Raw genomic sequence first — 22,575 nt, 5'->3', positions numbered from 1 at the left:
ATTCAAAACATCGTCAGTTATTTATAAACACAGTTACAACATGAATATTTAAGAAGCCCAAATTTACCTAAAAATAAGTAATCTGAGGATTATAACTTTGCAGGATCAAGTATATAAACATTTGTTTACCTTTATTTTAAGGTTAAACTGTTTTGAGTCACCTGTTTTGAGTCAACATGTTCCACATTGCATTAAATATCTCTTAGACAATTTGTTGTCCAAAGAGAGGGACAACCTAACCTTACTTTGCACCAAAACCAATGTACTTCTAAGGTATTGTACGACTAGACAGAATACATAGAGTATGCAGATTCATGTCTAAACTGGCGGGGTTACATAGTCAGTCATTTGAAATACTTCTTTAAGAAGAGAACAAACTCAATGTGAAAACACGTTCCAAACGCATTATCTATTAGCGGCTTCAACACATGGTACTACTGCACACAGCAAAAGACAAATCTACTATTTATATATGGTTTAAAGTAGACAACATATATTCTTGCCTTCTTTTTGTCCCTTCACTAAAACTAGGTGGTATCTACTAAAGTTAGGCCAAAATTAGTTAATACATACACCAAGAAATTAATGAGCTAAGAAACTTTGATGTATTTTAAATTTGTAGAGGACTATTTCACTTTGTAGATATCATAACTAGCTGGAACACCTCCAATGACAGGCCAGCATAAACACCTGTACATTCACACACATACATACAGACTGAATTTGGGCCAGAATCCTCTGAGAAATGTGTGTTACACACAAACTTAAATGAACAGTAGTAAGACAAGCTCTGAGCTACACTTGGCTGTGCAGAACTTCAGATCCAATTCTGTTTCCTTTAAACCTTATTTTCAAATTGGTATAAAGTCACTTTAGCAAATCCAGGTTGATGATTATTTCACCTGTCATTCTTCATGTCAGTGGATTTGAAAATGCTGATAAAACAAAGAATTTCTCTCAATCAATTAACTGCTGATAGATATTAGTTTGTATCCATTTTTAATATTTTCAAATTCCCAAGTGAAAATACTCTTTAAAAAAGTGACCATATTGACAGAAGGCAATTCCCATAACTTCCACAAGTGAACTCCTGTAATAAGCCATATTATCTAGACATCATAAAAACGCTATATCTAGAGCAATGCTTGAGGAAAAAAATGGTACTAGGAGATCTTGCCTTGTTTTATTTAACTAATTTATTAAATGTTGTCACACTTATGTTATATTATTTTATTAAAAACATGGGAAAGGGACCTCTTTCATTAATCTGAATTAGTTCCTTTAAAACATTACAATGCTACATGCCAACACCATCAATATAACGAGGCAGACTATCAATTTAATTGAAAAGGTGACGGCAGAATACCATGAACGAAACACTTAGTTCTGATGCTTATCGCATCGTCCTTGGCAATAAAAACACGTACGTATCATTTTTGCTAATGCATAAACCTAAACAATTATTTGACTTATTACTGTGTTATCCAAAAGCTTTATTATACCAAAAAGTGAGTATTTCTTGGTTTCTTCCACCTTCGCCTTGACCCACTGAATACATGTTAAAGGTTCAGCACAGAAGGAACCTACTCACAGCAATATCTACCAGAAATATTTTTTCTATTAGTTCAGAACAACTCCCTGTCTGTGCGCAATTCTGGAACAAAACACTCAATCCTGACTGATGATAATGCACGAGTCAGTTCAGATGAGCAAATCCAAAATAACAGCAACCAATCAGCCACTTGAAAACAGTTTATTTTAATAATTATTCCAGTCACTTACCTCATAGATAATTGAGTTTTTAAAAAGTTTTCAATAAGAATTATGGAAGAAGTGCAGCCTGAGCTACCCCATTCAGAATATAAAGCAAGAAGCACAACACACCAAAGACCTAAGGATTTTTTAATTAGCTGCCCTGACAACATAGATTTTCCCAGGTAAACAAATTAAATCACAATTTAACAAGTTCATTTCTCTAAATTTGCATATACTCTAACAAATAAACTAAGACTCGATTAATTTAATATGCAATCAACAAAGACTGTTTTAGTTACGCAGTACCCTTTAGATTTCATTTCATCTTATATAAATTAAGAGTAAAGTTAAAATCAGTTCACCTTTGAGATTTTTTACCACCAAATCTGACTTCTTCTCTTAAGAGCGCAAAGTGTGCCTCATGACTTGTTAATCCCAGCATAATCTATTACAAAGAGATATTAGAAAGGTCTTATTTCATTTTTTAAAACTTTTACACAAGATTTGAACAATATAAATAATTTTTGCTGTTCTGTTTCACTACAAATTCAAAACTTTGTAGGAATACAAAGTTACGTGCTTGCTGAATAACATTTTGGAACACTGTGCTTACAAACCACAGACATACATACTTTGAAAACTTCTGTTGTTTATTATTTTAATTTCACATACCAAGTCAGCATCTAAGCCGTAGAGACAGTGTCTCGTGTTTGGATCATGATGGGGCTTTGCTTTTTCTGATCTGATGAACTCCATAATTTTATGCTCTCCTTCCCCTGGAGTCTGCATGGAGAAAATAAATAGATAAATGAATACATTTATTTCAAATAAATTGTTATTTTGAAGAAAAATAAGAAAATGCAATGACCTCATGGCCTGATAAGTAGACTGTTACTCCCTGCCAGGATTTGTCTGTAGAAATTTTCATATTGACGAAATATTTAAGATGTTCATGCAATCTAGCCATGAATTCAGTTCCTGAAAACAGAAACCCAAGTTAAACACAAAGCTTTTAATTAATCATTAAAAATTGCATTTACATATATCAAGTATTTATAATAACAGATACAGATTCTGTAATAGAAAAAGGGTACAATTGTTTTTTAAAGAGGTTTCATTTTTTTTCCATACCAACTTAAAAAAAATCCCTAGAACAAGACAATAAATCAAGCATATTAAAAGTTATTCAAACTTCCTGTAATTTCAAAAGAAAAGGCACTTATAGATAGGAAAATATTACCAAAATATAGGTTTAAAGAAATTAAACAAATTTAAACCTTAAATTTAAACCTCAATTTATATAATTAACAAATTATCTTACCTGGTGTAATACAGTTGGAGTCGAATCTGGCTTCAGTAGGTAGAGTTTCTCCCTTTTCTAATGCCTTTTTTATTTTGTCCTCTGCCTCTTTTGCTGATCTAAAACAAAACAGGGGTGGGAATAAGGGGTAGAGAAGTAATTACCATAACATCTTTCTGACAAAATATGTATTAGTTGATTTTTAAAGAATGTTAAAAAAAAAAAAAAAAAGAGGGAGAAACGCTTAACTCCTGAACAGAGCTTGGACTTGCTTCTGATAGAACTACAAGACTTACAAATAGCTTTTTTACCCAGTAACGATAATAATCTGTCAATACTCTGATAAAATTAATATTGAGATTACCAAGAAGGTAACTGAGTAACTCATCCTAAGGAAAGTAAATTAACATTGAAACAAAGGTAATTCTTAGGATCTAAACATCTGAAAATGCTATCCCAGAACAGCAATGAGCAAAGCAGCAAGTCTGGAGTACCACAGGGGGAAGGGAGGTGTGAACTAACAACTTACTGCCACTAATGGAGAAACAAACAAAAATCACCCCAATATTCTTGGTCAAGGATTCTATATGCACTTCTACAACAGAAAAAGAGAAAACAATGTCTTGAAATGGTTTAATAGATTATTCTCCCATAGAATTTACAGATTTGTTCTCTCAATTCTGCTTTTTTATTTTTTTTTTTTAATTCAGAATTCTGAATTTCTTAATCTCTTCCTCTTCCCATCTTCTTTTTTCCTTAAAAACAAATAAACAAACAACAAAATACCCTCCCTGGCTTGAAAGTATTCTCTCTTGTCCCTTTCCTCCCCACGTTTTTGTCCCATTTCACTCAGTATCCCTGTATTTCTTTCCTCTTGTCAGCCTCCAAACAACTTTCACATGTCCCAAAACATTAAATATTAATTTGTTAACACTGTAAAATTTACTTGCAGCTGTACATTTGAGCTAGCTTGATAACAAGTATCAGAAGAAACCAGAGTTTTATTAGTTCCCCAATTTCTCCTCTACGACTGGCAAAGAACAACCCATTATAGTTACCCAAAAGGCCTCTCAGAAATAGCATTCACAAAGAGCAAAGACTCTCAAAAGTTATCAACCAACTGCAGACATCCTCATGAACTCCAGTGAGGATTTATTCCACTGAAAATTTCATATTAAAAAAAAAGTCTCCATTCTCCCCCACCCAAGCTTTGCACACACAGAGGACAATCTGAGTAAGGAGCACACTTTCCGTTTTGGAATGCTGACTGTACATATTAACATTTTACAAGCAGCTACCTTCACTTAACTAAAAATTAAAGCCACCGTCAAAGGCACGACTACTCACAGTATATTTTATTTTTCATGGCATACGTTTAAGCAAATATTTTTAGGTAAATGTTTATTATCCTGAAGATGGAGGAAGAACAAATATTCTCACCTAAAACGTCTCCCACGCTGCTGATTCATTTTTGCTCTTGGAGCTACACCATCAACTGCCATGAAGAAAACCTTCCTTGGCTTAATAATGCGAAACAGTACTTCCAAATAGTGAAAAATATCAGCAAAAATCTTATCTTCTGAGATCCTGAAGTGAACATCATCATCATTTGGATGTGAACACTGATGTATAATGCCATTCATGTCCAGGTACAAGTTGTCAAATTCTGGAATCTAAGCAAGCCGTAGTTAGTGCCCAGCTGGGAATAGCTGAAGGAACACAGTCACTGTGCAATGCCTGGCTGAGAATAATAAACTCTGGAAATGCACTGGGGCGGCAAGGCTTTCCCAGAACCTACGCACACCAACGTGCTAGGAGTATCTGGACTGGTTACAAGCTTCTCTGTGCTTTCATTCCATTATTAGGATTTTCCCGGTGAACAGATTCATATCCCATCCTGAACGTTTTTGGCCCAGCAAAGGGAACACAATTCTAGAGATAGCTATGCTCTACATTAGATGAGGAGAAAAAGTAAGCGATTCGATTTTGCATAGCTGCGCTACAAAAACAATAAAAACTACAGAACTAAGAATGCAGTTTCCAATATTATTTCAAAAGCAAAATCAGCCTTAGGGCTCTCTTCGTCAACCAGTTCCTACCATGACCACTCAATGCTGCCTACTTAGCTACGATAATCGCTGTCTGGGAGTCTAGAGAACAGTAATTATCACCAAAAGCAGTAGTTATCAACAATATCATCAGCTTCTTTGTCACGAATTTGAAACTTCTGGTTTCCCGTTTGCCAGTCTCAGTTCTAGGGAGTTCTGTCCTGGCTTCATCTAACAGCCTTCTTTGGAGTAGCCCAACTTCACAAGCAACACTGAGAGCACAAACAACGTATGGCACAAAGGGGTTGTTATCTACCTTTTTGTTGCCAAAAAGAACGAAACTACCACAAGAGCAGTTTGCAATTAACAAATTGACTCTTTAATCCATCAGTATGACTGCTCATAAAAATTCTATCATTACAACTGGAAAAAGTTACTGCTAACTTTCTGAGGTAATCTGTTGTACTGCTGCTGACATAACTTTACCTAAGTTTGAAAGGCATATCATTGGACTTGTATTTATCAACCAGATGTAAGAGAAACTTAAGTTTGTGTCAGAACTTAGGCAGGAAGAAGAGATGGACCAAGGGGCAGGACTAGAAGGAGCTCCAGCCACCAGCAATAACTACTCTTTTGTTGTGCTCAGGGATCCTCGGTATAGTTAAACTCAGTAGCCATACTGCTCAGCTTGCTCAAAACTCAACTCATCAACACAGGCACCACCTTTAAACAGGAACTGAGCGGGGCATTACACAGGCAGCATCAGAAAGAGAGAAAAACTAAAGCAGCATGTTGTGCTTTTCTATGGAAGCAACATATATATATATATATTAAATATATATACACACGCGTGTATATATGAAAAACAGATGATCTAAGAAGCACAGACATAATACGATTTAAAAATAATTTTATGTGTTTTACATAGAAATTGCCTGCTATTATTCTGTGTACTTTTCTGTAATAGCAAACAGGGACAAAAAAAGAGATGTAGCTTAGACAGGTGGCCTACATTGGGAAGAATTCTTACCAAGGTAGACACACGAGGCTGACATCATAGTTCAGTCAGCACTCCTGCTTACAAACGCTAACAAACTGGACATCAGATATATGTTAGCAAAAATTATCATCTGATTCTGTTTGGCCAGAGGTGCTAGTTGAAAGCAAGCTTTCAGAGCACTGAAACACCCGAGACAGCAGTTATCTGCCAGAATGGCTGCAGACAGCCCCCATCCTGGCATCTCAAAACACCAAAATACACAGCTTCTGAAGTAGCAGAGGACAGGCCTCGCTGTCTTTTACACAAAATATATTAGTGAATACATTTGAAACGGTTTGAAATCCTAACCTAGAGGATAGTATGTGTCAGGTTATACATTTGAGAGGTCTGGTAAAGATAAGGAAGATCGTAGATACATGTTACTATCCAAGTTTCACGTCACAGACAGCCTAGGCATTTTTTTCCTCTTTTATAACTGGTAAGTAACCCACACAAGCAAGTTACATCATCCAGCCTCCAGAAAGCCTAGCTACAGAGTGACAGCACTGGCATACTCAAGGCTGAGTTGTGCTTTCGTTTCTTAATAGCTCTGACAGGCTTTCAGGACGCAGGAGGGGTGCCACCCCTGGGGGTATTATTCCCCCGGCTTGGCACCCGCAGTCTCCTCAGCCGCCACAGCTCCCAAGTTTACGCGCATTTTCAGTCAGCAGCCCTGGCTTTCAGCAACAGCTGTAAGGCTAACGCGGTACGGCTGCCTTACTACAACACCGGGGGTCGTGAGGCAGCGTAACGAAACTCGACGCGGCTGACAGACACACACGGGCCGCGAGGGCTCCGCCAGCCCTCCACGCCAGGAGGCCGGGACCAACGGCCGGCTCCGGACCGCTCGGGCCGGCACCACCGACGGGTCGGTCCGCGGCCGTGCCGCTCCCAGGCCCCACCTGCCCGGGGGGCTCCTGACGCCCTCCGGCCGCCCTCCGCTCGGCCCGGCCCCCCGCACCAGCTCCCCGAGCCCCAGCGGGGCACACGGCGGCTCTGGGGCCCTGCCGGCGGCCCAGCACCCTTGGGTGCCGCCGAGGCACCCCGAGGCGGGCGCCGTGCCCGCCTCCCCGCCCGGCCCCAGCCCCGGCCCCGGCGCGCCGCGCCCCCCGCCTCACCTGGTGCTCCTTCAGCACCTGGCTGAGGCACGGGTACCGCTCCGAGACCCAGCGGTAGAACTTAGGGACGCCCATGGCCCCCCCCGCCCCGCGCCCCAACGCGCCCCGGCCCCGGCCCCGCTCCGCTTCCTTCCGGCGCTCCGCGCTGACAGCCCGCCCGCGCCATAGAGCGCCGCGCAGAGCGCCCCGCCGCGACCATAGAGTGCGCCGGGCAGAGCGGCCTCGTGTGACGTCAGAGCTGAGGGCGGGCGGCGGGCGGGACGGGCCCCTCAGCAGCAGCCGCCCCCCGTCACGGCCTCTTCCTGCCCCGCCACGGATCACGGCCCGCGGGGCCGAGCTGCGAGGGGCAGCCCGCGAGGTTCCACAGCTCCTGCGGGGAAATGGTGGGCTTCCTGAGGCCGTAGCAGGTGTAGAACGGGACCTGTTAGATCTCCAGAGAAACAAACTAACCCAGCGTAAAAAACATTATTCAAATGTAGTTTCCAAACTAGCTGGAGTCAGCTGACATACAAGTGACTGCTAGAGCCTAGGAACGCAGCATCACTGGAACAATGGCATTTGTCTCACAACAGCAAAACCACAAAAAAGCACACTAACATTCTAGTGCTAAAACAGAGCCTCATTTTTCTTACTGTTCCCCTTCCATCCCTACGATGTGGAGACAGAGAATCAAGCAATACTGTACAGGAGTAGCATATGCCTTCTGACCGTATGGACCTAGTATGCTCTTCTGAAATGGAATGTGAAAAAAAGTCACTCGTTAGAGCTGCACTTTTCCAAGGGGAGGGTGCAGAGCAAGCAGCTCTTGTCCAGAACTCAGGAGCCTGAATGTGTTTTGCAACCACAGCTCCTATATTGCCCCTGCTGCACTAGCGTCACAGCCATGCCACAAGCATCTTCCAACTCACCTCTTACTCGCATTTCATTCAGGAGGGCTTGTTAGCACAGTAGGCAAGGGCTAACAAGAAACAATCTCACAATACAGTAACACTTCATGAGTTTATTCTTGACAGGTCTTGAGATCCTAAATATCCCCCCTCCCTCCCAAAGACATTGGACCGCTTTTTAGACATTAAGGCCACGTGGAAGAAAGTCAAAAGGAAACCAAAAATCAAGTTGTACTGCAGAACAGAAATAGATTTCTGAACTCCGAGTAAAGTGAAAGCACCCCTTTACATCATATCAGTATAAAATGTAATGTCAGATTTTCTAATCTACAAATGAACTGAGGAAATCTTTATAAAAATATACAGTATTTTAAAATTAGCGTGCATCTTTCCAACACTGAAAATATATTCAGAGTACATAAGAACCTAAGAAACCTGCAGACTTGTATAGTCCACTTAGCTGCTGGTATGTACTACATTGTATATGTACAAAAACCATAAATTGTAACATCTGACATCTGCAAGCACATTCACAACATGCTTGCAAGTGTGTTGTATATTTTATGTAGATTTCAGATTGATCAGAAGACTGTGCCACTGCTTACAATCAGAAAACAGAAGTAACCAGTTATCACTGAGTAATACCTTCTAAAGAGTATTACAGCTTCATAAACTGTGATGGCATCTTTCCCAAGTAAACAAATTTCACATATACGGAGCCCAGCCCATATACATCTGGCAGAGCAGATTGTCGTCACTTGCTTCTTGAATAAGGTAATGAACATGCCCTTCAATAGATAAGGGTAATCCTTTTATTCTGTTTCTCGTCTTAATAACACCCTGTAGCCGTTGTTCTATATCAAGGACATGGGTTTTGGCCTAGAAACAAAGAAAAGGAAAAATAACTGAATATTGTTATTTTCCATGGACTTCAACATCTTAAAATAAAACGTCATTATTAGGATGTGTTTAAAATCTGTGTGTTAATTTAATGCAACACTCAAACATCTACACCAGTTAAAGGATAATTACTGTTTTAAAATCATTCTCTAAAATAGATAGATTATTGGTCAAGTTACAGCTACTGTCCTAAATTTTACAAATAAAGTTTGCCAGAGAAAATTGAAAAAGCTATGCAAAAGCATTTGAAAATGTTAGTATGTTTTATTTCACACAATTCCTTTCAAATAAATGCACATTCCCTTTAAAAAAAAAAAAAAAAAAGCCTTTTTTATTTTTATGTTTTAAAATTCTGGATAAAATTAAGGACACCTAGACTTTATGCCAAAATTATGAGCAACTGAAAATGAAGTCTCATAACAGGTTGTGTTGAACAACTGAAAATGAACTGTTTTGAGGCCCACTTAGAGTAGCTAGTTCATACCAATTATACTCAAACTTGCTTTTAAAGCTCAAGTATAATATTGCCATCTATCCAGAAAAACAGTTAACATACATAACTATGTGGGTGGTCCTGTAACTAAATGAAAGGCTCTGTAGAAACATTTTTGTTAGTAATTATTTGAAGACAAGGAGATTTTATGTGCTCAAGTGAAACTCAGGAATATGACTTCAGTACGGTATTTTGGTTTTATCTTAGTTGCCCTGTTTGTTAGTGCTTCATATGTTTTCTCTGCTATTACACATTCAGTCTTAAAATATTCCTTTTAAAACCAAAAAAAAAAAATCAGACAAATAAGAGATTTTACAGAAGGGAAGGAGAATAAATACTACAGCTTGTGCAAGCTATAGTTTGAATAAATAATACACTATTTAGCTGCAACTACGAAAGAAACAGTAAATATTAATATTTGCCTTGATATACAACAAGGCACTTATTTATTCAATAATAAATGTCCACTCATGAAAAGCACCAAGTATGCCTGGAAAGGACATCTGGAGTCCTTTCCAAGTGTTACCATTACTGTTACTCTGGACAACTGTGCAACAGTTTCACAGAAAAGAAAAGCAAGAGCCTTTCCTATTCTGTTCTCTGTTGATGTCATCCAAGATTTGGTAATACTGATGACAAAATTATGGATTCTATTTTGCTTGATCCTTTAGCAGATAAATGATATTTTCTATCAATAAAAATAATATTTATCCTTAAAAAAAGATACAAAGAGACTACCATTGAGATAATCCAGAGGAAACAACCAGCGTAATTTTCAAATCAAGGAAACAGAAAAATAAGAAAATTAAGATTTCAATTAGAAAATGCACAACTTGCAACCATAATGGACATGTGACATTTGAATGTCTTAAGCTATGCTTGTTTTGAACTAACCTTTTCATTGACAACTTCTCCAGTTTCGTTCACCTGTGCTTTTGTGTTCCCTTTAACAGGCTTACTCCACTCCACAAGAGGATCATGGAGAAAAGTCTTTAAGACACTAAATAAATGCATTAAAAAAAATAATAAGCTAACGCATTTCCTCTAATTGATTTTGACCAACACATACAGTTTTCAAAACAAGATTTTTTACACCTGCAGAACCAAAATATTGCTCTTTGCCTTTTAACTTCCATATTCTGAAATGAGGGGATAAAAAGCTTAAACATGAAAAGCAGGCATCTTTTTCTCTTTCATCTCTCTCCATGTCACTGCTATTAGTAATTTTATAAAGACTAATGTTGTAAGTGACTTCAAAACAAAATAGTTTGTTATGTATTTTATCAAATGATCTGTATTATTCTACACCAAGTTCTGGAACTAAAATACTAGATAGGCAAGATATTCCTATAAAAAAGCTTTCATTATCTAGTCTGCGTAGATCTTCGACTACTCTTCCATTTGAACTTTTTATTTAAAGATGTCTTAGATCTCTTCTCCCCCCTTAAGACTTAAAACTCTGAGGGTGAGCAATTTTTTCATTGTTTTCGCCTTAAGAGAAAGCTATCAGGTATACAGTAATATATTAAGACCTACATCAAAAACCTTCAACTTGTCATTTTATGCAATTATTTGAATCATTCAAGCTTTCCTATGCAGTTTTGTTTTCTTGTGAAATTAATCAGACCAAAGCAATTCTGCTGTGGACCTAAGTTCTTTCTGGAGTTGAGAGTACCAGCTAAAGTTACTGTGGTTCACAGCCACTCATTAGTTGCAAATTAACTGCCTTTCCCAACATTTCTAGGAAGATAACTGCTCGTTTACTTTTGATGAAATATTTTGTTAGCCACTATCACTTGCAACCGCTACTAGTCCTAAATGACTGCCTGAAATGAATTGGAAAGGACTGACCCTTTGTCTGCTGAAACATGGGAACAGTAAACATTGTCAGAGATAATGATATTCATAGCTGATCAAAGCAGCTGTGACAATTCACTTGGGGACTTGAAAGCTCCATTTTTGCTGTTCCATCAGATATCAGACCTGTGACCATATTCTAAAATTTATTCCCACTGTACACTTGAAAAACATTGCATGATCTCTACATAATGAATGAAGAAAAGTGGTTTGAAATTATTAGACAAGATTGGTACCTAAGCCAAATATTAAAACATGGATCACTTTGAGTATCTCCTGGGATCTGAAAAATCCAGGATAAAAATGCATTTAACTCAGGAAGAACCAAGAAAACCACATGATAAATGAAAAAAGGCAACTAGGAACGTGTACTAATTTTTAATATATAAGCATTATCTAGTTGTAGTAGTAACAAAGAACTGAGTCTGAAGTTAGTGCTGAATATTTGTTTATATTGAACTGCATGTCATAGTAAGACTGAGCTGCATGACAGCCATATGCTGCAACTAGCAGTTACTGTTTTAGATGTTTAGACTACAGAGAGCTTTATCAGAGTTTATGGCAAAAACAGTTGCCGTACCTCATTAGAGGCTCCCTTTGATCACGCATAAGCCTCATTGTGACTTCACAAGCTCTTCGGAAGAGACCTTCTGTTCCCATTGGACCCATTCCATTAACCATGTTATGAGTGAGACGAAAAGGAACAATCTCAGGAACTTCAAAAGTTTCTCCCTTTACATTGATAAAAAAAAGGTTATGCCACATGCACTGTAACAAGTAGTAAGATAAAAGTAACATTTGTGTTCTTCTAAGTTTTTTTTTCCTATCATTGCCTGCAGCAGATTCCTAGGTGAGAAGACATGTTTGGTCAGATCACAGCCCCCCTTCCTATCCGTTAAAAGCAAATTACCGTGAATAAAGGATAACCATGTGCAAATATTTTTTTTTCCTGCCTTAATACATTGACATATGTTCTAAATATATAATAGAGATCTGTAGTCTGATGCAAAATGCTACCTTTTATAATTTACAGGTTTGCTTATAACTATTTTTTTTCCTTTTAATTAAGGGCTATGTAGGACAACTTACTCTTCCTGAAAAGGAAGCAGGAGCAATTACTATTTCTTCCTCACTTATCTGTATTAAAAATGGCAGATGTACCACAGTAAACGCATATTTTGGCAGAAACACCAAAACTCCATAACCCACTCAGGCCACAATTTTCTTGTTTATTTTTACAGAACCATAGGAATTTTTTGTGCTGAGTGTTAGAAACAAAAACTTCACAGCAATACAACTCTGCATGTAATAATTATAGCTTTGCTTAAAAAGTGGCAGTGGAGAGAGGAGAGTCACAAAAGAAGAACACTAAAATTTGGGCTACTTCAGTGTATCCATAAGCTCATCTGATATTGGCATAATCAAAAAGCTGGTTTTCATTAGTGCAGTACACAAAACAATCACATATTCTTTACATGTCCCATACTTTTTGTTGGGTATAAATAAGAAAAAGTGAGAGACAGAGCACAACAGATATGTTAAAACAAAACAAGTTAGTAGGAAATTATAACTTGCATGTAAAATAAAAAACAAGTTCAGCAAGGGGGCATTTCTCACCTTATTGAAAAGACAGTTGAAATCCACATGCACGCATTCACCAGTCAAGGAATCAAAGAGGATGTTTTCACCATGACGGTCTCCTAGACCAAGTATGTAACCTACCATTGACATGACTGCAACAGAACGACAATAGGCTGACCTACTATTGTACCTGTGGGAGTAAGAATCAGATATATAAGTCTAAATCACCTCCTTATCTGTCTTTATTTAACAGTATCATTGATTCAACAGTATGTTTATCCAACAGTATGTTTAGATAAATAGATAAAGTCGATGATCTTGAGCTAGCCCAATCTCAGTCACTCACCATGAAGTAGGATCAGGGAACGTCCTAAGAAACCATTCATGAAAGACAGGAGGATGCCGGGGCAGGAGGACTTCTTTGAACATTTTCAGCTTTTCAGACAAAGGTGCTGACTTGGGAAGCATATGCTGACGTAGTTCCTTTCCAGTCATATAGATACCTGTAAGAGACTTCCTCAGTTACGCAAAGTAAATCCCCAAATGTAAAGCCTCTACATACTATTACAATATGATATTTTAGATAAGATAAACATCTCCATAACACTGAATTAAATGAATAAATGGAAAATAACCCATAGAACATGCTGCTGTCAGGGTGCTGGAAAGTAAATAAAAAAACATCATGTTAACTGAAACAGCAGACCAAGTACATCAAACCCTCGCACAAACAGAACAGAAATGACAAACAAATGATCAAATCTAAAGTCCACAGCCTTTTCTATTATTCAGTGCTGCACATTTTTTTTCTTATAGAATGATGTGAATCATTTCAGCAGCAGTACCAGCAGCACGGGCATGTATTAAGATGATTATGTTATCAGTTCTCTCATTAGCAAGTTGTTGACAGCAAGCAACAATTCTCTTCCATTTAAGAGTGAAGGTATACCACACACATGAATTATGCTGTATTGCAGATAATTAAAGATAACATGATTGAATCTTCCTAGAATGCTTCCTTGCCATTTGTATAATTTACTAATAAAGTTACAAATCCTTTAAAAATAAACAAAACACAACACCTAAGAATCACAGAATGGTTTCAGTTGGAAGGGACCTCTGGAGGTCATCCTGTCCAACCCTCATGCTCAAGGAGGGCCACCTGCAGCAGGTTACCCAGAACCATGTCCAGGCTTTAACATCCTTCTCTTTCTCTGTTCTCCCATATATCCACCCACTCCATATATGTTACCTTTCTCCTTATAAAGTTTTATCAGAATATTTCTTAAGCCAGCGGTATTGTTCACCCATTCAATGATGCCACATTCATCATTTAATGGAATAACTGCATAGGTTCGAATATGGAGTTCGCGCCTACGTGACTCTGCATCTTTTCTTAAGCACTATTGACAAAAAAAAGTAGACATCAGAATAACAGATAACATAGGATGAAAATATATCAATAACAAATGATTCTATTCATATTTATTTTCTAATCACATGATCTAGAATTTAAAATTCTGAGCTTCACTGTCTGCAGCAGATTAAATGCAAGTAAAATGCTCATCTGTTTTCCGTAGTAACTTCAGGTGAGAATTTTAGGAATATTAGAAAATTCTGAACAGGAAATGTAAAACACAACAGCAGGAAAGTCATTTACCGAAAATAGATTTCCTGCATATTACTGCTGGAAGAAGCAATGATTTTTGTAAAATGGTATACTTGTTTTATTGTTTTCAGAAGTCTGTAAAGAGTTTCGCATTATCAATTGCTATTGATTTCAGATGAAATAAAATATTTTGTGACAGTTTACATTTTCTTCCAGTAATATTTAACTCAAGATTAGCTGCTATGTTCCCCTTCCCCCCCATTTCCTTCTTTATTATTAGATAGTTCAGCGTTATATTTTGGTCAGTAAGTACAATGTATCTGATTGTCTAACCTTATTAATAAGGGAATTGAATTCCATGAGCCGACAGTCTTTTCTTAGATCGTCTTTAGGTTTACACATCATAATGTAAGATTTCCCATCTGAACCTTTTAAGCTGATCTTTTTTGGCTTTTGAAGTGAAGCGAGAATTTCCACCTAAGGAAAAAAAAATAATGGTTTATTAACACCTGTATCAGATTACACAAAATAAAACCTCTACCTTTAACTGACCAATTTAAGCAGTCATATTAGCACTTCCACGGTGCTACAGGATATTATTCTCAGGCCAAAATGTGATCTAAGTACCAGGAGGCTATATCCTTTTCAGTTATTATGACAGAAGCAACTCATTTTCCATGAATGTAACTACAAAGTTAGCCTACTTTTTCCTCAGTTTCTAGGGAACAAAGATGATCAACTGCAGCTACATTTATTTAACATGAAATCTAAATTAGGTGCCAATTAGAGGCTTACCGTATCATCAAAGCCTGCAATGTAGGCCCAGCATCCAGGAAAAGGATCATGGTTAGCATGTGAACCAGGAATTGAAGGAAGAGTGGGTATCATAACAGATTGTAAAGGAATGAGAATTTGACTAAACGTGTGCTCTTCTACCAATCTCTTAAGTGTTTTGAAATGAATATTCATGCTTAATGTTGAGCTGTTTCCGTCAACCTTAAAAAAAAGTTGTTGAAAAATTAAAAACAGACAGTCAGAATATTGCTATTTTGCTATTATTGATCTTTATGAGCTATTATTTTTTGATTATCAGAAAAATTAGAAATTACATATGAAATGGGTGTGGTCTAAACAAAATATATATGACCTTTATGGCACACCTTTTTCACTCTGAATGTAAATACATGATAATTAGTTTATTTAATTATTCTATTCACTCTATCGTGAAGATTGTACATTCATGACCAATCTATTTTCATAGGAAAGCTCTGTAAAAGTTACTGGACAGAATTACACTAACTATATACATATTGATTACATTTCGATTGATAATTGATAAACATATCAATAAAAGGATAAAATAATTGGAAGCCCGCACAGTATGAAATGTATTATTATGTACTTAAAACATGTTCAACTATTTTCTACTTTTAAAATATTTTTAATAGGAAACAAGTGACTACAATTTAACAGGAACTACACTAGCGTGATGAACTGGTTAATGCGAGTTATCAGAAGAAACTTCTATGAAACATCTGTAAACTAATACATGTGAATAGATTTATTTATTTTTGTAAGTACCGGTTTGTTGCATAGTTCTAAGAGTTTATCTGTAAGGCGTGTTGCATCTCCAATAAATTTTCCCAAGGACTCCTTCATGTTGATTGCTTTGTTTAGAATTTCCTTGCATCTATTGACACGCATAGGGTATGAGGACTGAAAAAAGAGCAGTGAAAATTTATGAAACAGTCAAGTGATTAAAGATTACTAAAAAGACAGAAATACCCTAATAACAGTAATAATATTTACTCCACTCACTGCTTGTAGTATTTAATACCTGTAGAACAAAGTTCTCCAACTGAAATCTCATGCTTAAACTTACAAGTGCTGAAATGTGCTGTGTGTGTGTTTGTACATGCATGGGTGTGCGTCTATGTTCCTTTCTTAAGCCATTCTGTGGAGATCCATAGAATAAAGGCTAATATTCAAGAATATAGGAATGTATTCTGAAAATTATTTCAACAGCCTGAAAAAGAGCACGTACCATGCCTTCTAAATTGCTTTGAAATGATCCTATTACCAGGTAGTTTTAGGAATAAGCTGTATATTTAGTTAATTTTAGTCAAGGTAGAGGATTGAATATTTGATTATAAAACTAGAAGTATTATTACAATTTTAAAACAACCAAATCTGTTGTCTGTAACTACCTAATTCATCAGCTTTTTTTTTATCATTTAACTTTCCTTCCCAAATATATTGTACAATTCAGGATGCATGTTAGCATTCTTATTGATTCCATATTTTTCTGTAATTACATGAACTTCTGGCTACAATAAAATCTTCTGCTGTGACAGCATGATACCCTGTTCCAGAGTGCTTTACTGCAGCAATTAAAATATTCAATTTGTTCTTATAAAGTAAAATAGGATACATTCACATTTCTCTACATGAGAACAGTTTTACAAACTTAATAAAGGCATAGCTATACACATCAGGGTACCTTAGACACAGCAGTCATCATCCACATTGCTTGTTGTGGGTAGGCTAAAAACACCTTAGCAACGATCACCATCAGAACAGCAAAGACTTCATCATGAGAGTGGCAGATTCGGGATATTAGCTGAGAAAAAGCTGTCAGGAACTGATAAGGTGCCAGGTGATTTGTGTGCTCTGTAATCACCTTATTTATTTTTGCCAAATCATTTTTCATTTGAACACGCTCTGAGCGACTCACTGAAAAAACACAACACAACAACATTATGTCACTTTTTTTCACCTGAAATGTAAAATCATTTATTTACATCAAGCCTATACAAACATATTTTGTTATTAATTTTCATTAGCCAAAAAGCACCAAGGAAGAAGCAAAAAAAAACCTACTGTAAAGTTCTTTTTAACAGACTGTACAGAAACTTAAATACATATGCTATTTCACTAACCAGCATTACAGGAGAGATGGCTGGGAATAAAATAAACAAGCACAGACAACAAGAACGTAGAAAAGACAATACAGCAAAAGCTCTCCATACATCTTTAAAGTAAAACAAAACCACACCTCAAAAGAATACAAGATGTTCAAATAAGGGCATAAAACCTATTTTTTATATTCATCTTTGAAATATTTGTAAACAAGTCTGTGTAGAGAAAAATATTTTAAACAACAGAAGCAAGACTTGGGCATAACAAAAGCAAGCATGTACTTGCTTATCAGTAATTACTGTTAAAAATATTCCATTTTGAAACTGCAGTAAAAAAATATATACCCAATTAAATACCACACAGAATAACTGATACTTCAGGTTGGGATATCACCACAGATTTTACTTGTGTCCTGTGAGCAAATTATTACAGTAGGTATTATAGACATTTACTATTCCTCTTAAGTGCCATGGCATGCTGTTGAATAAAAACAAAAAACAACAATACAAAATGAAGACACCAAACAAGGAAACCACTCCATGTATTTCCGCAGGAAAAAAAAAAAAGATTCCTGTATACTTTAGTGGAGAGAAAATGAAGAAAGCCTTTAAAAAGGAATGAGAACACCTGCTCCCATCTCCACCCTTGCACCTGAGGATCAAGCACGAATATCATCAGAGAAAAATGCATCTGACGTAACTGCAACCACATTCAGCTGACCTACGTGTACAGAACAAGGGTAAGATCAAGGAGCCACACCTGTCTGTCTGCTTCACTCCAGACCTGCAGGAAATTTTGCAATTTTCATTTGGTCAAAAATCTGCAAACAAAATGCATCTCCGGTAGTAGTTTCACAAACCTGGCCATTACTCACACTTTTCTTCCCCATTTTAACTTGGGTAAAATACCTTCAACAATTAGAAGCAAGGCAAACGGGGGAAAAAAGCCCCGAAGCCTAATCCTTTACTGTAGCAAGCGAATTCAAAAACACTACTCGTTGCTCATAAGGAGGCAGCTTAGAAATGGTGACTGGTGACAATACAAAGATCTTCTGTAAGTCTGTTTATTGACTTAAGTATTCTGAGGAACAATTCTTTCTCATTACATAACCAAAACCAAGTTTTGAGCATTTTTAACTAACTAATACTGTCCTGTACATTAACATTCCATAAATTCAAAAAGAAAGCCACAATTGTTTTGTGTTTCCATATAACCCAGACAGTAAGTCTAAACAAAAACTGTAAAAATACTTCACTGCTCTTTCAATCATCTATGCAAAAGCATGACAGACGAAATATGCACTGGAAAAAAGTGTTCTACCTTTATCACATTCATATGCTTTTGCTCCAAAGTCCAGCCATAAAGAAAGCATTCTTGGCATTGACTGATAGATGAATTGGTTTCCATATTGTAGAGACCTACAATTACATGTTGAAATCACAGCACGTTAGTGACATGTATTAGAAGCATTAGAAACTTGTTTTACACTTATATCCTTACTTGTTTCATATGCCATTCTGGACTAGAAATTTATGTTCAGCGTTTTAATGCATCCACCACAACTAAAAGCTTACTAATAGCTAGGGTTCTGTTTTACATTAATCAAAATTGCAGTCTTACACACTAAGGACAACAATTACTTATACAGAAGGAAGAAGTAAAATAAATTAGTTATTAAGTATGCATTATTTTGTTCCACTATACTGCATAAAAAATTGAGTCAGTCTGAATTGTTGAAAGACAAAGTATTCCCATAAAATGTTTTTTTGTCATAACAGTTATTTTCCTGTATTAACCACACAAAGTTCCCATGGATTCTAACCTTCCAAAATGATGAACTATGTATCTAATCAGATCTCCCTGTTTTTCCATCTTGTTATCAGTTACCATTGGCATCAATTTATCGTAGTATTTAGCAAGATAAAAATGTCCATCTTCCCATTCTGGCAAGAAATTTGTAACATCCTGTAACAGAAATACGTAATTACTTTGTCAGAGGATGGTAAGATTGGAGAAAAAAATCAAGAAACAAAGAATCTTGTATTAGCTATGTTTATGCAACATATGTACAGAAAAGTATTGTGACTCCAAAATTATAATTTTTCCCCAAGATCAAGTCTTGCGTAAACTAAAAGTCTACTCTTAAAATATCTTTTAGACTTGGAGACAGCAAAAGAATTTAAGACAGGATGATATTGGATTCCTCAACTAAGATTATAGCTTCATTAAAAATATTATAATCAAGTTCCTGGTCATCTGAATACTGTGTTTCCTTAAGTTTTTGGAAAAGTGAAGCAGCGAAATTGTATGGCATATAGTAGAAAAGAAATAATTTTGCAAATGACACATCCAATCTGTAACACTGGTTTGCTTCCAAATCCAGTATTTAGACAGTAGAGAATGCTACGCATTAGTGCTTTGATATAGTTCAATGAAATTGCACCAGTTTTCATTATTCCAACATTGTTTTGATTTGATACAGCTGGTAGACTTCTCTCTAAATAACTCTTACAGTAGTATTTTAATTAGTAAGATAGCAGGAAGTAGCAATAGTATCAAATGCCAAAAATGGAACAGGAGACATACTATGTTTAAAGACGACTAACAATATAGACCTACTATTGCTGTATTCTTGAAGAGAAACATACCAATTGACTCCCTCCTAGTTCTTAAGAGGTTTGAAACATACTTGAAGCAGAGTTGTAACTCATTAGCAGAGAGAAGTAACACTGAAGAGTTTTAACGCTGTTTTTTTGGAGTACCCTGTATTTAGGGAGGAATGCTAATTTGTATGTATATCAGAAAAAAAAAAATCCATACACCCCTGGTTGTTTTTTTTGGACTTCAGCTGTCATATTAGGTATCCTTAGCTCCCATACTTGGGAATTGTAGATTTCCCTGAATTTATGTGTTATTTTGAAATTAATTTAGATAGTTAAATCTTAAAAAGAAGAAACACATTGATATACCATTCAGTCCCAGTGATACTATGCTTGGTTAACATTATCAGGAGCATTATGCTGTTTTTAAGAGATCTATTATTAAAAACTACTGCCTTGTTAACACCAGCATATTGAATTACCTTATACTTTTTCATAACTGCATTGCTTTCAAAGTTAGCCGTTTCTTCCATAAATCTGCCTACCAGCAGCATTGCCCGACCATGGATGAGCTGATTTTTAGTATTATATGGTGCTTTGTTCTCAGAGAAACACAACTCAACCCCCTTCTGGAGAACAATAAGTGCTTGGTGAACATCAGCCTAATGGAAAGACGGAAACATTTTATATAGTTTAAATAGATGTAAAACAGCTTACAGTTGTTACAAAGGTAAAGTTATGTTCCTGAGTACTCTAGACCACTCTGCCTGTGGTCACGAGATGTTATTGTCTTCAGATGCTTCTTATATTCCCGTATCTCAGCATAATTGTCACATTAGATCTAGCTCAATAATTATACAGATTGCTGCCTACTTCTAGTTAAAAGGAAAAACTCAGAAAGATGTACTACTACAATTAAATTACTCTAGGCTGCTTCAATAGAAGCAGGTAATCCACCACTTCTGTACCCATTGCCAGAACAGTGGGTATAGAAAAGGGCTGACCAGCAGTTGGATGCAAAAACTTACTGTGTCAACTACAATCAGAACGTATTGACCTGCAATCAGAACGTATTGACAATCCCAGCTGATGTATTTTGCGTGACACAATCAATATGTGCCTTTTTTTTCCTCTTGAAGACTAAAGATTTTTTTCTTGCATGTAAGCAAGTAAATTCAATTTTGATTTTGCTTACCTTGGACCACAGCCACTTTGCTCTTTCTATATAAAGTTCAGAGAGTGTAGATTCGCCAGCATTCAGGAGAGCGTTATATGCAGTCTGGTGATGACCGGCTTTTCTTGCAACTCTAGCACTCTGGAGCCAACACTGACCAACAAGCTCACTGTAATCCTGGCTGCAGAAAGTTTTGCAGAAAACAATTTCAGTCACAGCTTTAAAATATCACAACATGCTGAAACCCATAGAATTTCTCAATAAGCCATGTACAACACAGCAATTGTTTAAAATTCATTTTAACACACTTTGCCTTTTTTCTTTTTAAATAAAATACTCTATCCCCTGTTTTTTTCCTTATCTTTCCTATGCACAACACTTTTTCCTTCCACTTTGAATGTAAATAATATTGGAGAGGTCTGCTTTTGTCTACAACATAAATTTCCACAAGTTTAATCTTCTCTGTTCTGATATGCATGAAAAGCCACAGTGCGACTGAGGATACAACATGGAGGGACAAAAATAGCCATGTTAATATAGCCATGTTCTCACCTTTTACTGAGACTAAGCAAAGCCCTTCTCAGTGCTAAAATAGGTTCTTTTGCTCTGTAAGAGTTCTGGGTCATTTCAATACGAGCACACCAATTCAGGGAATCTCTACTGTGGTCGTCATCTGGTTGCTGAAACATTGGTCCAATACTATGTTCCAACTCACACAGCATGTGCAACCTATTACAGCAGAACAAAAACAAAAAACTGTTGAAAATTGCTTGCTGTTTCATGTGTGTGCGCACATGCATGCAACTTTCACATAGCTTTTTGCCATTTTCTTTCTAAAAGCTGGCCATATAAAAATAACTTCAAATAGATTTCTTTTAAAAGCAGAAATTCACCAAAAATCAAACACACAAAAACAAGGAGTTGTTAACTGACTAATTATTTTCTCACTATTCCTCTACCAAGCTGCTGAATACAAGATGATGAAGGATAATTGGAGAGGAAGTCAGTCCTTAGAAAGACAGTATTTCTATCCATTATTTTTAGCAAAAATTCTTGGAGAAGTCTGATATTTTCTATGAATACCATTTTGGATGCAATGTACTGATACTTAAACACCTTATTTACAATAAAGTTGCTGCATTTATCAAAAATTCTGTTATTAGCTGTAAAGCTGCAAAGCTGAGAGCTTGGAAACTTCTAAGTTCTCATCAGCAGTCTAAATATGGTGTGCACATATGATAGAGAAACAGTGACTGTGTGAAAGTTACTAAATAGAAAAGATCAATGGCTAACTC

General features: G+C 36.6%; 2 protein-coding genes across 6 annotated transcripts in view; both read right to left on the bottom strand.

Annotated features, from left to right (window-relative positions):
• XRN1 (5'-3' exoribonuclease 1) overlaps positions 1–7,426 on the bottom strand; it is a 41,003-nt gene extending 33,577 nt beyond the window's left edge. For 4 of the 5 annotated variants that reach the window (XR_004753334.1, XR_004753333.1, XM_035335017.1 and 1 more), the window contains exons 1-6: positions 7,261–7,425; positions 4,496–4,728; positions 3,077–3,174; positions 2,624–2,733; positions 2,428–2,538; positions 2,118–2,200 (exon numbers count right to left, since the gene is read on the bottom strand). Coding sequence is in view for 3 of the 5 variants with exons in the window: in XM_035335017.1 (XP_035190908.1) it covers positions 2,118–2,200; positions 2,428–2,538; positions 2,624–2,733; positions 3,077–3,174; positions 4,496–4,728; positions 7,261–7,335 (710 nt within the window). In the remaining 2 variants the exon portion in view is untranslated. Of the gene's footprint in view, positions 1–2,117; positions 2,201–2,427; positions 2,539–2,623; positions 2,734–3,076; positions 3,175–4,495; positions 4,729–7,260 lie in introns of all 5 variants that reach the window. The other variant, XM_035335019.1, reaches the window with a different exon arrangement.
• An 819-nt stretch (positions 7,427–8,245) lies between these two features.
• ATR (ATR serine/threonine kinase) overlaps positions 8,246–22,575 on the bottom strand; it is a 38,767-nt gene continuing 24,437 nt past the window's right edge. The window contains exons 33-47 of the mRNA XM_035334578.1: positions 21,833–22,009; positions 21,302–21,461; positions 20,589–20,768; positions 19,329–19,471; positions 18,827–18,924; positions 17,088–17,320; positions 16,169–16,303; positions 15,383–15,583; positions 14,921–15,064; positions 14,231–14,381; positions 13,325–13,481; positions 13,015–13,168; positions 11,978–12,129; positions 10,435–10,540; positions 8,246–9,026 (exon numbers count right to left, since the gene is read on the bottom strand). Coding sequence (XP_035190469.1) covers positions 8,853–9,026; positions 10,435–10,540; positions 11,978–12,129; positions 13,015–13,168; positions 13,325–13,481; positions 14,231–14,381; positions 14,921–15,064; positions 15,383–15,583; positions 16,169–16,303; positions 17,088–17,320; positions 18,827–18,924; positions 19,329–19,471; positions 20,589–20,768; positions 21,302–21,461; positions 21,833–22,009 — 2,365 coding nt within the window. The 3' untranslated portion in view covers positions 8,246–8,852. The remainder of the gene's footprint in view (positions 9,027–10,434; positions 10,541–11,977; positions 12,130–13,014; positions 13,169–13,324; positions 13,482–14,230; positions 14,382–14,920; positions 15,065–15,382; positions 15,584–16,168; positions 16,304–17,087; positions 17,321–18,826; positions 18,925–19,328; positions 19,472–20,588; positions 20,769–21,301; positions 21,462–21,832; positions 22,010–22,575) is intronic.

The sequence above is a fragment of the Oxyura jamaicensis genome, chromosome 9 (assembly GCF_011077185.1).
Source record: "Oxyura jamaicensis isolate SHBP4307 breed ruddy duck chromosome 9, BPBGC_Ojam_1.0, whole genome shotgun sequence".
Classification (NCBI taxonomy): domain Eukaryota; kingdom Metazoa; phylum Chordata; class Aves; order Anseriformes; family Anatidae; genus Oxyura; species Oxyura jamaicensis.
This window is presented reverse-complemented; position numbering and strand designations above follow the sequence as displayed.